Source organism: Heterocephalus glaber, unplaced genomic scaffold, assembly GCF_053883595.1.
Source record: "Heterocephalus glaber isolate CG9 unplaced genomic scaffold, H.glaber_assembly_v1.0 deba00001555, whole genome shotgun sequence".
NCBI lineage: Eukaryota > Metazoa > Chordata > Mammalia > Rodentia > Bathyergidae > Heterocephalus > Heterocephalus glaber.
The window spans coordinates 16,375,043-16,395,580 of NW_028258346.1; the positions used below are offsets into that span (position 1 = coordinate 16,375,043).

The window sequence follows — 20,538 nt, forward strand, 5'->3', positions numbered from 1 at the left end:
TATTGTCCTTTTTAGAATAAACTCATGTCAGAGAATTTCATCAGGAAGATGCCATTTCATCGGAAGGGTATGAGGAGGGAAAGGAGAGAAAGAAGTCTCAGTCGCTGCATACTTTACCAGTTATGTCGTGCTGTCTGAACGACTCGCTGTAGATCTGATACTGATTTGGACAATGTTTCTTCAGCCACTTGCAGACATCCTGCTGCGTCCACAGAGCCACTGGTTTTGACAGCTTCACTGTGGCTGACTGTAAACAAAGAAGAAGAAGTCTGTTAGTGCCAACCCGGTAGCTGGAGAGGCTGCTGCGCACACCCTGCGGTGTGGGAAAGTCTGCTGCCTGCTTCCTGGAGAGAAACATCTGGCTCTTGTCCTCCTCCTGACCTCCACAAACTTCTCTATATTGCCAAAACCACAAAAATAAGGGCTAGGAGGAAAAGGCCATGAATATTATTCCTATTCCTACGTTATCACCTCTACTGGGGGGAAAAGCAGGAAGTAGTGTTTTCTACTAAACACTCTAACAACAAATAACAGGCTTGCTAAGCATGAAGGTAAATTTTAGGGGCAAGATAGCAACCCCCATGCGCCTTTCTCATGCTTTACGAAGGCGCTCAGCTCTTCTCCTGACATCCCTCAGGCCTTGAGCAATGCTTGCCCCAGCAGGTGCAAATTAGTTTTTCAGACTGAATGTTACAGGCTTAGAAACTTGCACACGACAAAGTGCAAGTGTTCCTGGGGCTCTGGACTGAGGGTGGGACTGTAAAGCCTGGGATGGGAGTTAGCCCCAGTGGGCAACAGAAAGTCACTCCAGCAGCCTGGGGGCATGGTAGAAGATAATAGCAGTGGCCAGGTAAGGCCTTTTACGACTCACCGGATCATTCAGGAGGTATTACAATGGAGGAAAACCCAAAAAGCAAAAAATGAAAACGCATATGGAGGCATCAAAGGCCTGGCCTCTGACAAGTGGTGACTGCAACTAGCTTTACTAATAAGCACGGGCTCCGTGCTCCATGCTGGTCTTCTCCCTGGATCCCAATGGCTAAGGCTAGATGAGAGCTTCAACACGAATGATCTGTAACATGCTGGGCAGATGTTTGCCAAAAAATGAGGGCTATGAGATTGATAGCTCTGTAAAGGGTCCTGGGTGGGGTAAAGGCCAGGCTTAGGCAGCACGGCCTCAGACACCATTTCCTTTCAGTCCTGCAAGTCAAGGCCAACTGGAAGCTGCTAGGAGTGTGATTTAGCATCTTTCATACACTTGCTAGGGTTTTGTTTTGTTTTTGACAAAGACAAGCATTGCTTTCATTACAGAACCTTCTACAGAAAGCAGCAAATCTAACATCTAGTTGTTCTGTTCACTTACATTATACTGAAACTTACCTTTATTTTATGGCAAATAAATTACGGAATAAAATAGTTTTCTGTAGTAAATTTTGACTAAAAACTCAGTGGCCCTATTTAAAGAAGAATGATTAAGGAAACAATGTTACAGAAGGTGGCATAATAATACTGTAAAAATAGTGGGAGAAGGATGCAAATGATTCAAGTTTGTAAAGCATGGTGCTCAGGTATGTATTGTATTAATATATTTCCAAAGGCCATCATTTATACAATAATCAAAAACAACACTTATTTCTTTCTAGTTTGCATTGTGATCATTTCTCTTCCATTCTTATTAAATGTGGCAGATTCTACTTTCCAAACATGACTTTATAAATGTATGTATGTACATATGTGTATACATGTGTGTATGCTATTATATACATGTACAGTATATATAAAAGTCTATATTTTATGTAAAAATGTAAAGTATATATAACTTTATTTATACCTATATAGTATTATATTATGTAGACAAGTATATAAATACATGTATATGTCACATACATATACGCATAGTATATATGTGAGCATATTTGTATATTCATACATATATACACATACATCTATGTCTACTTCTCATTCAGTGTGGCTAACACTGATATTTGAGGTTGATGTTTCCACCTCTTGCACTTGGGTAAGGTGTGTGCCACCTTGGCCAATGGAACCCAGGGAATTGATGCCATGTGACTTCTGAGGTTAGGTCATAAAAAGGGTGCAGCTTCTGCCTGGTGCACACTCTAGCACTCACCCTTGAGACCCAGGCACCACACTGTGTGGCAGCCCAGGCCACAAGAAGAGACCTGGTATAGAAGTTTGGCCAATTGCTGCACATGATCCCAGCAACCAGCCTTTGACTCTTCTAGCGGAGGACCCAGACGCACGGGCACATGGACAGAGCTCCGTTGCTGGACTAAGTTAATTCCCTACTCACACCATCAGTGAGCATTGTAAATAACTGTCTCACACCACAAAGGTTTGAAATCATTTGTTTTGCACTCCTAATAATTAGAACACTGCAATACATGCTTAGTGAGGAGGGTAACCGAGCACCTGCTGTAACTCTGTGCTCCCTATGGGGCCTTGCATTTAACAGCAGCTCTGTGTGTGCATAGGAATAAGGGAGTAAGTTAATGGAATGATTTCACTGAGGCCCTGTTCACAGGCCTGCCTCTCCATCTAAGTAGCATGGAGCTTCCGGTCCAGCCCCGGCTGCTCTTCCCCACAATGTGATGAGCCTCTGTGGGTCCTGATCAAACACAGCTGCCTCTGCCCTGCACCCTTCAGCCCTGAGTCTTAAGCTTCCAAGCATTTTCCCTCTTACCTCTTAGAAACCATACTGGCTGCTTTTCTAATTTTGATGAAAAGTAGAATCTTGGGCATGCAGTATGTGTTTTTTGTCATTCTTGATGTTGATGTTTAGTCTTTTTCTTCTTGCCCATGGTTACTTATCCTTTGCATAACTGGGAAACTAGAATTTAAGACCATGTTTCACAAGTCAGCACCTCTGAATTTGGCTCTTTCTTGATCTACAAATTTTCCTTCAGATTAGCTGAATGAGTTTAGAGCTGACACATCATTACTGCAGAACTCCAGCAAGTTTCTTGCAAGTAAAGCTAATCACATTTTTTAAAGACTCCTATAAACCAGCCACAGAAGGCTATCAATTAGGAAGGGAATGGCAGGAGGATGAATTCACTTATACATTAATGTATTAAGCTTCCTCCTTCCTGAAAGGGCATTCTTCAAAGTGCCCATTTCCTAGGGAACAGAAGAACCCCTCCACCCACGAAGCCTTCCCAACGAAGCATCAGGTGGAGATATGCCCAAACTTGCCCAGTCAACTCGAGCACTTCCCAGCCAGCCCGCCACCGATGCTCTGTTATTCATTTTCCTTTCAACACAAATTGAGTACTTCTGAGGTGAACACTCAAGAAGTTTCTTCACTTTTCCAGCAGCACATATTCCTGAGTAGTCATGTGGCAACACTTGCTTGCAGAGGAGGAAATTCAAAGTTTAAAACTATGAACCAACAGGGATGAGCCTCCATAGAAACCGGCAGGACAATGAAATGGGAAATAAAGATTCCTGCCATAAACAATCACTGTGTATCTCTTCTTGTCCAAGCAGAGATCTAGCATTGACCCTACCTGTCAGTTGATTCTTTGCTGTGACTGTATCATGAAATTGCTGTTAGTTTGCTGTATCGTTACCTAAGAGGCATGTAGACTCCAACTGCCCAGGCTGCTCTTCTCTCTGGATTCTCAGAGCCCATCTTCTTCTTTGCTCCTAGAACTCCTCTTCTTGTGGCGTGTGGGCAAATCTCGGTCACGCTGCTTCCTCCCATCACCATCACATCCTCCCCAACAGCAAGCAAGCTCTTGAAGTGATGCCTTCAAGGAGCTCAAGCTTTGCTTCTATGTGCAGCCCGGAACAGTGTTGAGAAGCGTGTGTTACAGCCTCATCTATGGGGTTTAACATGCGCCCAGAGGTAGGATCAGGAGGCACGGCCGTGTCACCTCCTTCTGCTGGCTCCCAACACCCGCAGGTCTCTTACACCCATCACCAGTGGGGTGTCATTTTCTCTGACATGCTGCCAGGCCATATTGTTTTGTTTTTTTGTTTTGTTTTTCACAGTAGGAGCCTAGACCAAAATAATAGTAGTTCATAAAGCAAAGAGATGAAGCATTTCACATTTACTAGGAACAGTAAACTAATAAGAAAAACATCCTGCCCAAAGGCAAACATTAAAAAAACATTTACCCCAGTTTTCTTCCTCCGTGTTCCTCTCTACCACATCACTACTGAATTTACAACCTGGAAGACACTTTTGGTTTGTTTTGCTGCCCCAAAAGAGGCCCGAGGCTGTTTATTATCCTAACCCCAATGCATTCTGATACCAAGCAAAATTCCAGGTACTGCATTTCCTTTCTGAATTGGTCCTGGCCTCTCTATATTTTCATTCTCAAAATGAAAATGCATTTCATATGTCTTTACTTTGTTTTGTTTTTCCAGAGAGAATTTATGTAAAACTGACATTCCTGAGGGAAAAGATATTGCCAAATTATTATTTTGCAAATGATTATTTTAATTCACCCTCAAACAATAATTTCAGCTATATCTTATAGTGATTTCAGATTTCTACTTAAGTATAAACACTTTTAAACACTGAGTTTAAACACTTTAAACACTGAGGTAAACTTGAAGTTGTTTTGCTAATATAATAATTAAATGTTTTGAAGAAGTTTGATATTTAAAAATATATTTCAAAATGCCTTTGGAGTTCTACTTTGTAATCTAGTTATCCCTTAACATTTTGTAATATAAATTCTCTTTCAATATACTAGGTTTTTGTTTGCAAGAGAACACTGCAATTTTAAGCTCCCAACTGTTGTATAAACCCTTAACTAGGTAAGGTTAAATGAGGGTAGTCATTTGATTGTGAACAGGCAGAACTCTTAGGTTGTTTACATCCACTGGCACATACAGTGAGCTTTACAGGAAATTACAGAAAGTGGTAAACACATTTTCAGCCTGTGTTTGCAAGCTATAAGAACTGCATTCTCTTACTATCTTTCATTTTTATTGCAATTTTTCTCACTTTTGCTTTCTTCTTAGTCTGCGTTTGCAGTACATGACTCCATTCCTTGTGGGGAGTTGGTGTATGTACAAAACACATCTCCATTCTGCTTTTCATCCCCTTTCTCTTCCTCCCCCAATCTCTTGGTCGTCTTCCCTTCTGCAAAAGCCCACCTCCCTTTTGCCTATTATAGAGCTCTTATTTTTCTTCTTGGGTTTCTCATACAAGAGAAACCATGTGATACTTTACCTTGTGTGTCTATTTATTTCACTTAACATTGTAGTCTCAAGGTGCATCCATTTTCCTCAAATGACTCGTTTATCCTTCTTTATGGGTGAGTATCTTAAAATATCCTTTCTTTAGTTCGTCATCCTTTTATTGACTTCTGTTTGCTTTATCTTATTCAAGATGTAGGAGGGACAGGAGGAAACACACACATACAACAAACTGTTCATCTCAACTTTAGCAGCTTTTATTAAGGTTCATTCGCCCCCAAAATTGTCTGTAAATATCAGGAAGAAATGGGCTAGTTCACAGGACACTCAGCTTTTAAACTTACTAATTTTTAAATACTAACAATATCCTCTTCTGTCACCTTAACTCTCATCAAAGGAAGTGGTTAGGAAATCTTACAAAGGTTTCTGGCTCGTAGTGCTCCGTTTCTAGGACAGGTGATGAGATTCATCTTGAATGGTCATTTTCTTGGGTTTCCATCAAAATATTTTATGAGTGATGAAGCTCTAAAACTTTATGCCTCCCAAAGAGAAGGAATCTCACTGCCAGAACGTGTCCGGGTAAATGATGAACATAATTACTATTGGGTAAATGAAGGATACATGAAAGCTAAATAAGTGTAGTGTTATTTCACAGTTTTTCATCATGACTGGTGCTTCAATATCACCTGCATCCTTTCACACTTCCTTTCTTCTCTCAACAGCGTCCACAGTTCCTAGGTAGCAGCAATGGGACGGCAGCTTTGGGAGCTTTTCCAAGCACACAGGCTGGCATCATGTGTTTTTCCAACTGTTCTCACCTAGCATCTATGGGAGGCCTTTTGCTGTCTGCTCTCCTCCACTAACCCTGTAGGTTGTTCATGCTTCCTTCAAAATTAAGTGTCCTAAATGTTTCGACCACAGAGGTGAAATCTAGTGTTGAAAAGACATCTTTAATATTACTGAGTCACATCACTGGTTCATATTGAACTCACCCAGAGCTCTCTTATCCTGAAGGTAGATTTTTCTACACTTCGGTATTATTTTGCAGGTTTCATCTCATCATCTGCCATCCCAGTTAACCACAGCATCCCCATCTATATTGGTTATTCCCTCGTACTTTTACTCATTATTCTCTTGCATTTGTATCATCCGTATCATCGAAGGCCCTCAGTAAGTTCCAAGAACATTACAGAGTCCTGTAACAAGGACGATACGCTTGAGGATCACTGTTCTAGGATATCATTGTGGTGGTATCGTTAAGGGAAAGAGACTTCAGCCTGAGAAAATACTTCCTCCTAATCTGCCTATATCAAGTTGTAGTGATGATCTTTCTCAGGCCTAAGTGTTGAGAACCACAGATTCTCCGAAACTGAAAGTGTGAGGGAAAACCATTGTTTCTATCCCTCTCCTTTCTCTTTCTTTTTTGACGCATAGAATTTGGCAAAAACTGAACTAGACTCAATACTTCGCCTGAAAATTTACAGTACCAGAAAGCACATCCTATGAAATAGGCCACTCATTGCTAACGAGTGCTAATGGTTTAAAATGTTCTTTCACAAGGAAATTAAAGTAGACTTCTATTATCTTTCTCGCTGATTCTTGAGTCCTGATCTTTAGAAATAAAATGCAAACGAATCTCTTCAGCCCCCATTAACCAATTTTCATTTCATGTATCACATGAGTGCTCTCCACTGGGTCTCAGGGCTTTTCCCCTTTTCATTATCATAGCTAGTATAACAAGTTCCAAATTATGTCTCCAACCCATTCTTTTCCCCAAACTACAGAATCCTCTCTGCAACAGAAAACTTCACAGCTCCATTTATAAACCCAGTACGTACGCACCTTAAACTCAAAATGGACCTCCTAGGCCTCCTTCAGAACGGCTCCATCTGTCACTTTCACCGTCTCACCTGACAAAACCGGTAGGGACTCTTATCTGATAGAAACTTCCTCCTGAGTCTCCAAGTCTCAGACTCAATATACATCGCTCTCTTTCTCATATATTTCACATCCAATGCATTGCAGAAAGCTGAGGGTTCTACTTTCAAATGCATCAAACTTCAATCACTCCATCGGCAACATTGCCACAATCATGACCGGAAACACTATCAATGACCCTGAGATGGCAGCATCTGGGTCCCTCACACACCTCTCGAGCACTCTGTTCTTCCCTTGCCTTCATTTCAAATTTGTAAAATGGCTTCCAAGGCCTACACAATCTGGCTACTCCAAGACACTCTCTTTATTATTCGTTCCCTAGTAAATTCTGCCTCTTCTCTACCAGTCTCCTTTCTGTTGTGCAAAAATACTAACTGTGCCCTCTTCTTATTTCCCTGGAATTTTCTTTGAAACAACTACACGGCTAATTGCTTACTTTCTTCAAGCCTTGGCTCAAGTACTCTCTTTTCAGTCAGTCCTATTTTGATGTCTCTAATTAAAACCCAACACTCTCCTCTTTGGTGCTTCTAATACTCATGAACTCACCCTACTGTTTCCTTCCCTATGGCAAGTATCATGCAACACACTTCGCAATTCACTTGCTTTATCTATTATTATCTGTCTCGTCACCACCTTGCAACCTGCACATGACCTAGGGCATTATTTTATGAAGAATCTCAAACTTTATAACAGTGCCTGGCACAAGGCAGGCACTCAATAACTATCTGATGAATGAGCAAAATGACTGTGTGGTCTGCCATCATAGATCAGCTCCTATATCCTTTAATGTCAGAAAACTGGTTCAAGTCCCAGCTGTGCTCTCAACATTCTCAGGTTGGGACTAAAACTGCCTCCCCTCTGATTAGATGCCTCTTACACTGAGCTAAAAATCCAGAGCCAGTGCAGCACTATAATTCTTAACAGGATAGAGCCCATCTTGGATCCTGAATTATTTTTCCCTTTTCTGACAGCAAGAGTGATGTGGTGAAATACACTTGGCATTCAGAGTCACACAGACCTGAAGTGAAGGCCATATCTGGTGAATTTCACCAGCACTGAGGATCTTGGGCTGATCACTGAGACTTTCTAAACATGCTTCTCAATATATTGCAGATAATCCCTGCGTTGGGATTTGTGGATCAGAAACGCAGTGCCTGTCACACACAATGTGTCCAGAAAGTATATGTTTAGCTCTCGTGAATAGTACTAATATGCTTTTCTGCTATTTGGGGGAAGAGGAGCACAGCACAGGGGTACAGGTAGCCTTTGGAGCCCAGGTGCCCTAAGTTGTCAGTATGGTGACATAGTGTTAGGAGTGGTCATCTAAGATTGAAAGAAACAAGCTTGATAAAAAAAGGAGGAGAATCAAAAGGTACCAATAGAAAAGGCAATTGCAGGAAGAAGAAGGCCATGAGAAAATACAGTAAGAGGGAGGAAAAATGATGGAAAAATAAAGACACTGAATCAAGAGAGGCAAAGAGATGCTCTTTTGTGTTCAAACAAGTCCTACTTCTTTATTGTTGGGCCTACCCAAAGATCTCCCTGTGACTTCCAGGGAGCAGTAGTCCACTGGTTTCCCTGAGACTCAGCCAGCCTTTCTCTGTTCCCTAGGACAGTCATGTGTCCTAATGGCAGGGCAAAGATACAGCCTAGATTCTCCGGGCACCTCATGGAGCTGTTTGTAAGAGTGCTCTTTCCAACTGTGAAGATGCTACTGATCAAATACTGAAGCGGATGCTTGCAGGCAATGCTGGTATGATCTGCTGGCCCCAAGTGCATGCCACTGCGCATCCAGGTTTCTAACAACAAAACCTCACAGAGGAAATAAACGGATGTGCACAGGCAGTCAACAAGAAAGAAGACATCTCTCATATCCCGGATGACTCTGCTTATCAAGACCCACTCTTTCCATCAGCCCAGATTATGCATCTGTCAAGAGAAGTACAAAGGAGAGGATCACACTGTACTTTGTGTCTTCTCTGTCTTAACACAGCAGGGCAGCCTATCAGTCATCCACACAGATGTACACACCCTGGAGGGCTGCGGTCATGCAAGACCAACAGACACACATATATCAAGCACGTACTTTATGAGCAAACCTCTTAAATAAAAGCATGGCAAAAGCAAAAGTAAAAACAAATAGGTTCCATATAAAGTTACTGATCATAATTATCATCTCAGATTCTACAGCGATGTGGTAGATGGACAACAAAAACGTCCTCAGTGCAAACTGGACTGCGTGCAGTGTGGCTGGAGGTCATCTTCTCTCAGGCTGGCATCTCCTTCCCCACCTGTAGAGTCTGGGGCACAAGGAGGAGCCATGTGACTTGTTTTAATGAAAGAACACGACACAAGTGGCGATAGGCCAGGTCTCTGCTGTGTTCTTAAGAGAAATTCTGTGCTTCACATGTTCCTGCCACTCTGAGCTCCCCAAGAGAACATGTGTGTTCAAGCCTGGCCAAATTGGTCTTGGGAAAATGGCAAAGGCCACCCTGATGCCATTCCAGACAAGACATAAGATACAGGGTCATAACAGAGTATGGATAGACATGTTCTGAGACTTTAGATAAATCATCTTGAATCTTCCCAACCACCTGTAAAGCAATTACAGTATCAAATCTAGTTTATAAAGAAACAGCCTTAGTGAGGTGAGGTAGCTAGTCCGAGGTCACACTGCCAGTGAATTTCAGAGCAGCTTTCAATCTAGGTCTTCAATAATGTCACCCTCCATGCTTGCTTCAAAATGTCACTCTAGTTTGATTGACATAGTGAAAAAATGATGATCAGAGATGTGAGCTGTGTTACTGAGGCTCCCATTGCGGGACCGCCTTCTTAATTACTTAATCAAGATAAACCTCATGAAAGACAGCCCTGACTTTGTCCTAATCTGGGTATGCCAAGAGCACAGCTGAGCTCAGAATCATCTGGACCCTACCCCAGGGCTCTTCCCACTCTCCTCACAGTGGAAAGTGGCACTTTTCTGTCCTACACAACAGGACAGTGCTCTGTTTCTCTCTGTTTCTCAGTTGTGTCACCAGTAAAAATAAGAATGAAAACACCTACTTAGCCCACATCACACAGTTGTGAAGATCAGATGAAATAATCACAGGCTGTGTGTCTCATTTGGATAATTTTATAGAAGAGGGCTGATGGGTTCTTGGGGCCACCATGTTCTTGGCCCATTGGAGAAAGCAGAAGCACTACAAAAATATTAACGTCATGCTGTCTAATGAGGCAGAGTGAGGGCTCAGAATTGGAGAGTCTACACACCCTCGAATGCGCTATGGTAGGGGTTGGTCTATGTGAAGTCTCCAATACAATTCTTAGGAGTTCAAATTAAACTTTCTCAAAGGACTCCCAACCCTCCAGCTCCATGACTTCTTGCTGGTAAAAGACTTCATCAATCTGTTCAGTTCAACAAAATGATGATTAATTCAACTGGGGCTGCTATGAGCTAAATATTTGTGTCCCCTCAAAATTCATACGCTGACACCCCAACTTGCAACTTATATTTGGACACAGGATATTTAGGGTATGCCTAAATGCCTGGATACAACATAAAGGAGAAGAGGGTCTTCCCTCTTGTTGCTTTTGACATCTTGGCCTGCAATGAACTGCTGTTTCTCCTCTGCAGTGCCCTTCTGCCATGTGACACTCTGCCTTGGAGCCATCTATGGACTGAAACCTCTACAAACTGTAAGCCAAATAAATCCTCCCTTAATTTGTGGGTGTCAGGTATTCTGTCTCAACATTGAGAGAAAAGTCATTAAAGCAGAAATTTGGTGCCAGAAGTGGGGTAGTGCCAAGCCAATCAGGGTACTTATTTAGTAACCACCACACCCTCAATTCCAGCATCACACACTCTACATTCAGTCACTTCTGAAAAAGCCACCTATGACCACATGAGGCTTTGAGGGGACATCTAGACCCAAACCATAACAGGATGTAATGCTGAAAGAGCTTTCAAAGTCTCATTACCAACATATAATCAGGAATGGGATAAACTAGGGGTGAGATGAACGATAAGATAACAATGCAAACACGCTTTCTTACACATTTGCATTTACTTTTTAAATGCTGGCTCTTATATAATTCAAGAAAATTTTAATTCATTGATGTCATTATTCTTCTGTTTATAAACTGTCCATGTGTGCATCTTTATGGCTACACTCTCTTGTGGTCAGATAATCACCTGTCTGTGACTCATAATTGAAGTAACTGTTATGTTCTATAATCACTATTTATTTTCTAGTACTCTGGTTGTTTTCATAGAAAGTGCACATGATTTTACAAATGCAAGTTGCATAAAAGGGTAGAAAAGCATCCCTCTTGTTTAACCTCTTTTCAATGGTGATGGATTTTTCTTCAAAACTGAGTCCATATATAGTTTTAACTCAAATTCTTCCCTTCTCCAACTTCAGTTACAACTTCTAGGGACAAACTCTTAATGTTTTGTATTTTCAGTCTCTTTAAGTTGTCAGACTTAGAGAATTACCTATTGATGGCCAAATGAGAATAATTAGAAATCAGCATACAGATGAGAGCTCTCTTCTCTCATCTATTCTTCCAAATGTGTGCACTGGTATTATTATTATTAGTTCTTCTATTGATCATTTTTGTAGCCTTATTATTTTTTCTGTCTCTTTCCTTCAAAGCCCCACCCCGTCATCTACAGTATTATATTGTCAAGGTTAATAACATATTTATTCAGTCCTACAGCCTCTATCTGGTCTGTTATGTTATGATTGTGAATTCATTCGTTAAAAATCAATATGCAGCATTTATCTTATTACGACTTTGTAAACACTGTTCAAATGCTGGACCAATTAGTTTGTTTGGATTATTTTTTTCACGCAGTCCAATGTCATATTCTTTGGGAATCTTGAAGAAGTTTCCCAACATGAAAAGTAAAAAGATTTTCTTTTCTTACCTGACAGCAGTTGCTTAAATTCATGCCAAAGTTTAGTTTACTACATATTTGATGCAAGTATTTTTAGGAAGTATCTGGGTCTAATTTTATTCTTTTCTTCTTTTATTTAAATCATCATTTAAAAAAATTTTAGTCATATTCTCTGCTTACCAAATCCCAAAGATTTGCCAAAGATCTACCTTATAAAGTCTTCCTTGCTCCAGATAAGAGTGAGCCACAGATGTGCCACACAGGAACGCTCAGGATTTGCCTCTACTGTTCTCCTGGCTGGGTAGGTGGCTGAATGGATTGTCTGTCAGATCCTTGCTTTGCCCTTGGTTAGATCTTCTCAGTGCTACAGTCCATTCATAAGTATCTTCCTAAGAAAGGGCTTGTGGGAAGTAAGTGTTCTCCACCCTTGGATGACACAATCTTCATTCTACCTCATGTTTTAATTGATAGCATGGCTAGATGTAGAATTCTGAAAAAAAAGTCCTGAAACCCTGAAAAAATGTCCTTTCATAACTCTGATGGCTATACCTTACAGCTTTCTACCCTTTAAGTAGTGCTCTGAGAAGTCTAAGATGCAATCACTCCTTTTTAGGTATCCCCCCCCCCGCCCCGCCCCACAAGGAGGCTTTAGGACATTATTTTCATTATGGTATTCTGAAATTTCATAAATACAAGTTTTCTTTCTCTCTTTCTGATAGGCACTTAGTAGGCCCTTTCAATTTATACATCAAGCTCTGGTGAATCTTGCATGATTATGTTTATTTTACGTGGTTTTTAAAAATAAAACAAACACTTTCAACATATGCTTCACTTTGTTTATTCTAATTCTTTTTTTTAGACTATTTCTAAATATTGGACCTCGTGAGTTGGGTTTTTAAAAATATTCTGAATTTCCCTAAAATACACATAAATAAAAGTTACTGTTAACCATCCTCAAGTGCATAGTGCAGTAGTGTTAAGTACATTTACAATGTTGCACAACTATTACCACCATCCATTTCCCAAAACTCTTTACATCTTTATACTTTATACCCAGGAAACAATAAATCTCCATTCCTTCTCCCCTGTCCCCTGCAGTGAGCACTCTACTTTCTGTCTCTATGAGGCTGATCACTGTGGAGCAACCTCACGTAAGTGGGATTATACCATGTTTGTCTTTTGTGGCTGGCTTATTTCATTTAGCATACTGTCCTCAAAGTTCATCCATGCTGTCCACATGTATCAGACTTTCCTTCCTCTCTGAGGCTGAATAATAATACTCCTGCGTAAGTACACACCACACTTTCTTTATCCATCTATGGACCCATAGCAGTGAAGCAATCTGCAAGGCTAGGAGTGCCCATGTGCATCTGTATTTAAACATAGTGATGGTTCTGCCCTGTGTCTCTCATTCATTCATTCACTCATTCAGTCAAAGGCATTTCCAGGATCCTTGTTCAGTGCTCAGAATTCTATTAGGTATGGGGCACTGAATAACATAGCTGGGGCCTTTCCTCCATTCTGCACTTCACACTCACAGATAAGGGTCAAACACACCAAGAAGTCTCAGTAAGTGAGGATGCATGTCCTGGAGAACTGGCACTCATTCTGGCTCTGCACAACGGAACTTCTCAGACCTATATTCCCAGCTTGATTTTTCCACTCAGTATCTATGGAATCATTCTTAGGTGATTTAATCACTCTAGGCCTCTGCTTCACCATAAAGGTTATAGGATATTCATCTCATAGGTTTGCTCTAAGTATTTAATTAGGACATGAGCCTAAAACATGCTATTTAGGCCAGGGTCAGTCTCCAATATCACTGTTAGGATTCCTACTAGTTCAGGTACAGCTGCTACTCCCAGCTCCCAGTACTACTACTACTGTTCTATTACTGAAGAAGTGCAGGGCAGGCAGAAATCAGAGTAAAAATGTGTTTTTAGAAATATTTGCTGGCAGCTACATAAATAAGTCAGATCAGTCACTTCCTGTTAACAAAATTTACCCACCCTGATAGGAAGGCAAAAAAGGATTTGGTGGTTGCTATTTTATAGCTCTTTTCCAGAAGCAGCACGAAAAGATAAGAAACACTGAACCACATCCTGGTCATTCCTTAGACTTACGCATGAAACTAGCTCTTACTGTGAGAGGAGTCCAGCACGCTCGCTGATTGGCCAAAAGGATCCAATGACACACGGCCTAGCTCCCAACCAGCACACACCTTGGTCAAGACAAGGCCTTTTTGACTGCTTGGCTTTTTCTTCCAATCTGATCTGTCCTCCAGGTGCTGGAGGCTGACTGACTTCTCTAGGGCCATAAACAGAAACCAGGAATCTGAGGGAGCAATGCTCACTGGCCCAGGAATGCCATTTGTGGACATGAAAGCTGGGGTCCTGTGGAAGCAGCTAACAAGCTCCAGGGAAGAAAAGCTCTCCTGCCTGAAAAGCACCACTCAGAGCCTGTGTGAAGGACAATGACACTGAAAGATATGCTGCAAATGCAATTTCTCCAGTTAACTACATCACATTTCTTTACAAGACACCATCTAAAATCTCCTGGCATGTGTTCATCCCTTCTGCCTCCCGTTTCCTCCATTTTAATAAGTTTCCCTTTTCACTTCTGTATTCCATTTCTGTCCTCCCCTTGAAAGTGGCCAGGTTGTTAAATTAAAAACCTTCGTCCTCTGTCTCTGTGTCCATGTTAATTCCCATTTCTACTCTCAGGCCTAATTCTGATCCTTTAGCCTTTTGGCATTCTGAGCAGGTGCAAAAGGACGCTGGAAGCTCAAAGGTACCTTGTGCATTTCTTGACTTCTTTGATTTCAAAGCACATTACCTTAATAATAAAAATATCTGGGTTACACATTTGATATACAAACCAGAGAGAATCAAGCGTAAGCCACTTTTTCTGATCTTTAAAGAAATGCCCTAAAAGGATTCCAGACTGATTTTCCACTGGTTCTCTGTTCCTCCATTACATTATTTTTCTGTACCTTTCAAACATCAGCAGAGCCTTTCAGAGTCATTTAGGGTTATTGATTATGAAGCAGCAAAAATCTTTCACACTGCCAGCAGGGTGATGCTAGCCTCACTTTTAGCTAGCTTTTCAATCCTAGTATTTCCACTCATCAAACATATTTTATTCCATAATTCTTTTTAGAGTGAAACTAGTTTTCAAGTTACTGTTACTTGTGGAAAAGTGACCACAGAAAGTTTAAAATCTGTAGATTTAATGTGCCCAACACTTAATTTCATGCTCCACTTGCCTCATTGTTCAAAGCAAATTGTTGTTAAGCCTCCAGCTGTGTGTTTGTGTGTGTGTGTGTAATGGGACACTTGTATTCCTTTCATGACTTTAGTTTTTAGAATATTAGTATATTGATTGCTTTTTAAATAAAAAGCACACTACTCAGGAAAGGTATCAGATAATAATTTATTATCTATCAAATCAGCTTTGCAGTTCCTATTTGCAAAGAGTTCTGATTTCCAAGGTTAACACATTCAGCATCACTTCTCCATTTTTCTTTATTTTCTATTTAAACAAGACTACTTCCCAGTGATGAAGGGCTGGACAGAAGGGCAGCACAAAAAGCAAGGAAAGTGCCTCCATGTACTGTAATTCAGATGATTTAAAAGCCACTTTAAACAGCAAGCCATTATTAATAACTATGGATGATGTCTTTGTGTCAGGTGCAAGCAATGACATTCAGACCTCCCAGATAAGCGAGCCCTACTAACTCCCAGAAGTTTAAAAGAAGAAAACTTAAGTACCAGGCATTTTAAGTATCAAGCACAAGGTAAGTGGTTGGGTAGCATTTTCTATATAATAACTCGAAGACATATTCCCTCATGAACTATTTAATTCAGTGTCTACTACACGCTGGGCTCTTTCAGATGCACTGTGTGGAAGACTGTCAAGACACAGCCCGCGACCTGACATGAGACAGACCCTTGGTTCCGCAGCCCAGCAGGCAGCAGTGCCACCAGGAAAGGACTCTGGTTGAGGACAGAGCCCAGGACAACTGCAAGTGCCTCCATCTCCACTTTAGACGGCATGATCAGGTAAATTTCCTTCTAGGATTAGTCACCAAAAAATTGAGGATATTTTGCATAAAATACTTCAACATAAGAAAATAAAAATGATAAATTTTGTTACAACACTGATTTAATTGAAACCCCCCTACTTTTCAATAAAAATGTGTGTGCTTTTATGAATAACGCAGCCTCCGATCTGCTCTGAATTCTAATATGATGTTGCCCCTCACGAATGTGCCACCCCATTATTCCTCCTCATCTAAGAATTACTAAAATGTACCTCATCCTATAACCACATAATTACAATATCCTAAAACCACACATGACTTTCTATTGTTTGATGGGCCATGGGTAAGAGTACATAGTAGTAACCCATAACCCACCACTGAATGGAGGGAATATTCATTTATTCATTTTAACTCATTTATTCTACATTCATTAAGCACTTCTGTGTGTCAGAAACTATGCTGTCTGCTGGAGACACAAAGGTGGAAAATCAGGATTTGAGGTGGAGGGTCTCAGGGAGACAGAAGGGCAGCCGGAGACAGAGTTAGGAGGTGCTCGATACAGCACAAGGACAGAGATTAGCAGCAGGAAAACGGGCACAATCAGCCCACAGCACAGGAGAGCTTGGAGCCCTGGACTCCTCCGTCAGGGAGGATGGGGAGTGAACAGAGGATGACTTTAGGAGAGCACCAGTGTGACAAAAAGGAACTACAAAACAGAGTGTGGAGATTCCGAGAGGGGGCGCTGCCACCCGGGGAAGTGCAAGGTGGAAGGGAGAAGTGTGGGGCACAGCAGCGACAACGAGGCCTCCAACAGTGACCTACACACGGAGGCGCACACACGCACATCCACGTGCTCCCTCAAATCGCGTGAAGCTGAGCGCTGGCGATGCGCGGGAGAAAGGCACCCATCTCTACAGCCCCACCTGTCCAATCTGACATAACTGATACCCAGCATAGCTCCCAGCTTCCTCGCCTATCACTTCTCTGGACGTACTCCCGCCAAATGCAGGCCTGCCCCCTTTCTGCTTTCTAGCCCTTGCACACAATACTTTATCTTGCCAACATATCCCTTCCACCTTCTTCACCTGGAGAACTGTCCGCCCTTCAAGCCCCAAATCAGCTGTAACCTCGACTGGAGGATTTCTTCAACTTCCGCCCTGCTTCTCTCCGGGTTCTTGCCAATCTGCAGTCAGAGCCCCTTTCTCAGTGAGGCTTAATTATCTGCCTGAATGTCTGCTCCCACACAGAACACGAGCATCTCGAGAACACTGATGGTTCTATCCATCATTTCTACACTGTGCAGTTCCAACTCATGGCCTGATTATATAAATGTTGCCTTTATAAAATTTGCTATGCTTGCAGTCACTTGATAAAGATTCAGACACCTATGACAGAAGATAGTACGCTACAGATTTTAATTAAGTAAACATACATACATATGGTAATTTAGGAACGTGTTCTCACTGTAACAATTCAAGTGATGTAGATTAGATATACAAAAACTGAACACTTTTTCATACTGTTCCCTGGACTCTATTTTTCTCAGTAGAAGTAGCAGCTACCATCATCTTGAGGGACAACTTTATAAACGTTTTCTTGTCTGTGTATTTCACATGTGTAGATGTGTAAAACAGCAATGCTCAGTTTTCTAAGTGGAACGCACCTGTGCAAATGGGACAGTGCCATATGCACTGCTTTTGAGCTTGTTTTGAGTTACCAATTGGATTTTGAGATGTTTTCTGTTCTAGAACATGCAGATTCACTTCACTGTTTCCAACTGTAGCATAGTGTCCCCTACTGAGCACAGATATTTCACCTAAGAAATACATAAGCTTTGAGAAGACTCTTAACATCCAGCATGGAACATGGCCTCGCTTAGATGGATTTTGCCTTTTTGAAGTGGAAAAAGTATTGTTCCTAAAGCCTGCAATGTGTGTGGCTCCACTTCAAGGTCTCTACCCATTACACATGCAGGCACATACGTATAAAAGAACACAGACGGGTGTGCATTGATACAAGATTTGCAATAATGAATATTTGAAAATATCTTAACTCTCTACAATGACTAAACAAACTGTGCAATACCTGCATTGATTCTGCCAGCCTTGGCTACACGGTATGAAATGAACCTAATTTCCCGCCAGCCCTACGGCTGTCCCTTCCTACGGCCCCTTGATTTTGATTCTCACTCCAAATATCTGTAAATGCTGCCATTTAGGAGTATGTGCTCATCTGATGATGTGATTCCTTCAGAGATTACTTATTTCCAGGGATTTTTAACAGCCTTGTCTTGCTCCTCTTCCTACCCAAAGTGAAGGGTATGGTTATTCTGGTAAACTTGAACAAGTCTCTCCTTCATCTTGACACCAAGCTTGACTACAGCAATATGACAGTTTTGATTTATTGCTAATAGCCATGTGTTTAATGTCAACCAGATTTGAGGGGTTCTGGAAGGCACAGTGATAAAACCCATGGATATACCAGTCAAGTTTACGCTCATCCAATCCTCCAGCTCTGAGAACCATGGATCATTAGGAAGGAAATGAGCAGAACACCTGTGTGCTTTTCTGTTTGTTTGTTCAACTGTCCACAAGCCCACTCCTGGCTAAACTGATGCAAGGCACAGTGGCTCAAACACCCTCTGCAGAATCAAACCTGGGAGCAAGATAGAAAGGACAAATGCATGAAGGAACACATGCATGCACAAACTGACACCATGCTGAAAATAAAGACCACTCACAAAATCAAAAGCAGAGAGGGACACCACTTGGAAAGACCAAAGGCTGGTTGCTCCTGGACCCCCGGATAAAAGGTTAACTCCCATAAGAAATAAGTGAATCCAGGCAGGGTGTTATATGCCTGCAATCCCAGCACTCCAGGAGGCTGAGGTAGGAGGATCTCAAGTTCGAATCCAGCCTGGGCAATTTAGTGAGGCTCAACCAAGAGACAGTGAGGCGAGGAAGGGAAGAGAAGGCGAAGTAAAAAGAACGAAGAGGTGTTCTGTACATGTACCAACTCCCATGGTGAATATAATCATTATGTACTGCAAACATGTACTAATAGAACTTTTATAACAATGTGATAAAGATAAAAATAAACTAAAAATGAGAAAAAATAAAATTTTTAGAACTATAAAATGGGTTGGGGGTATATAGCTCAATGTAAAAGATCTTGGGTTTAATTCCCAGTAAAACAAACAAACAAACAAAAAACAGCAACAAAACCCCAAACCATGAAAAGTGGGGCAAAGTGCCGAGCCCACATGGAATCTCCAAGTGGGCAGGGAATGGATGGCTCCTTTCAGACTGAGGCACTGGCCTGCTCCAAAAGAAGCTGTGCTGCCCCAGCTGCAGGGCACCAGGAGAAGCCCAGTCAGGCTCAGCACAGGCCTAAGCGGATGGGGACCCAGCGGCTCGGCAGGGCTGGAACCAGGGCAGGGATCTGCCCTGCCATGCCAGGAGGCCTAGTGCCGGCACATGTGAAAGCCAGTGCCATGTGGGAAGGCCAGCAGGAGGCGAGTGCACAGGGGCAGGCAGGATGCCCGCTGCTTGGCAACAGCTCAGAGGAAGAGCTCGGACTCTGGGAGAGTGGGCTGTGCACCAGCCCCAGTCTTGCAGGAGCTGGAGGACAAAGGGCAGAGGCCCGTGAAGGGGCAGAGAAAAGTGACCCTACTCGGTACAGTTACCAGGTTAAAAGCTAGGGAGGGACCACTCCCACAAAGGCCTGGCCACGGAAGCCTGAGTGGTGAGATCGGACTCCTGCAAGGGTGAGACTGCAGTCCACACCCCTGGCCTGGAGAGGACCCCGAAACGGGGTCAAATGCCTTCTGCGGTGGGGATCAGAGGGCTCCAGGGCAGGGGCCAGGCGGGTCATCACATTCAATTACGGGTTTGGCAGGAGGAGGCGGGAACAGAACAGAGCGGTTGTGGCAACACTGCTGGAATTATCAGGCCTTAATTAGATTTTAGGATCAACCTCTGACTAGCCATGAATGTCCTTGGGGAGGTCGTTGAAGCTCTCGGCGAGACTGTCTGAGATTTTGCAACCAAAAAATGAAAATAGTATTTTCAAAGGCCGCTTACAGGAGGAGTGCGTAAGCGCAACAGTGTTACTAAAAGGATTAGGATTTCAGCGATCCTTCAATTATATACCACCCTTCACCCTCCGGCCTTGCAAAAAATTAAGGAGAACTAGGAGAAGTCCTCTGGAATAATCGTGGTGAAAAAATGCACGTGTTCTCTATTTATGAGAGTGATGGAACTAACTTTGCTGAACTGAAATTGGTTGTTAAAAAATAGTATAATATGACTGAGTCGTTCACCTTCAAAAACCTATAAATGGGAAACACCAGGGACAGAGCACCTTTGCGTTGCCAGTGGCCCATGAAAGTTGGACCAGAACCACCATAGAGAACACTTAAGCAGAAAGGAAGGTCAGAAGAAAGACATTACGGGTTCTGCCAGCATCAGGGAAAGAGTCAGAT

The 20,538-nt window shown here is 42.1% G+C and overlaps 1 protein-coding gene across 16 annotated transcripts in view; it reads right to left on the bottom strand.

Moving 5' to 3' along the window:
- The window catches only part of Samd12 (sterile alpha motif domain containing 12), a 422,167-nt gene that overhangs the window by 278,913 nt on the left and 122,716 nt on the right, over positions 1 to 20,538 (bottom strand). For all 16 annotated transcript variants that reach the window (XR_002396857.2, XR_015442907.1, XM_087190712.1 and 13 more), the window contains one exon: positions 118 to 247. Coding sequence is in view for 14 of the 16 variants with exons in the window: in XM_087190712.1 (XP_087046838.1) it covers positions 118 to 247 (130 nt within the window). In the remaining 2 variants the exon portion in view is untranslated. The remainder of the gene's footprint in view (positions 1 to 117; positions 248 to 20,538) is intronic.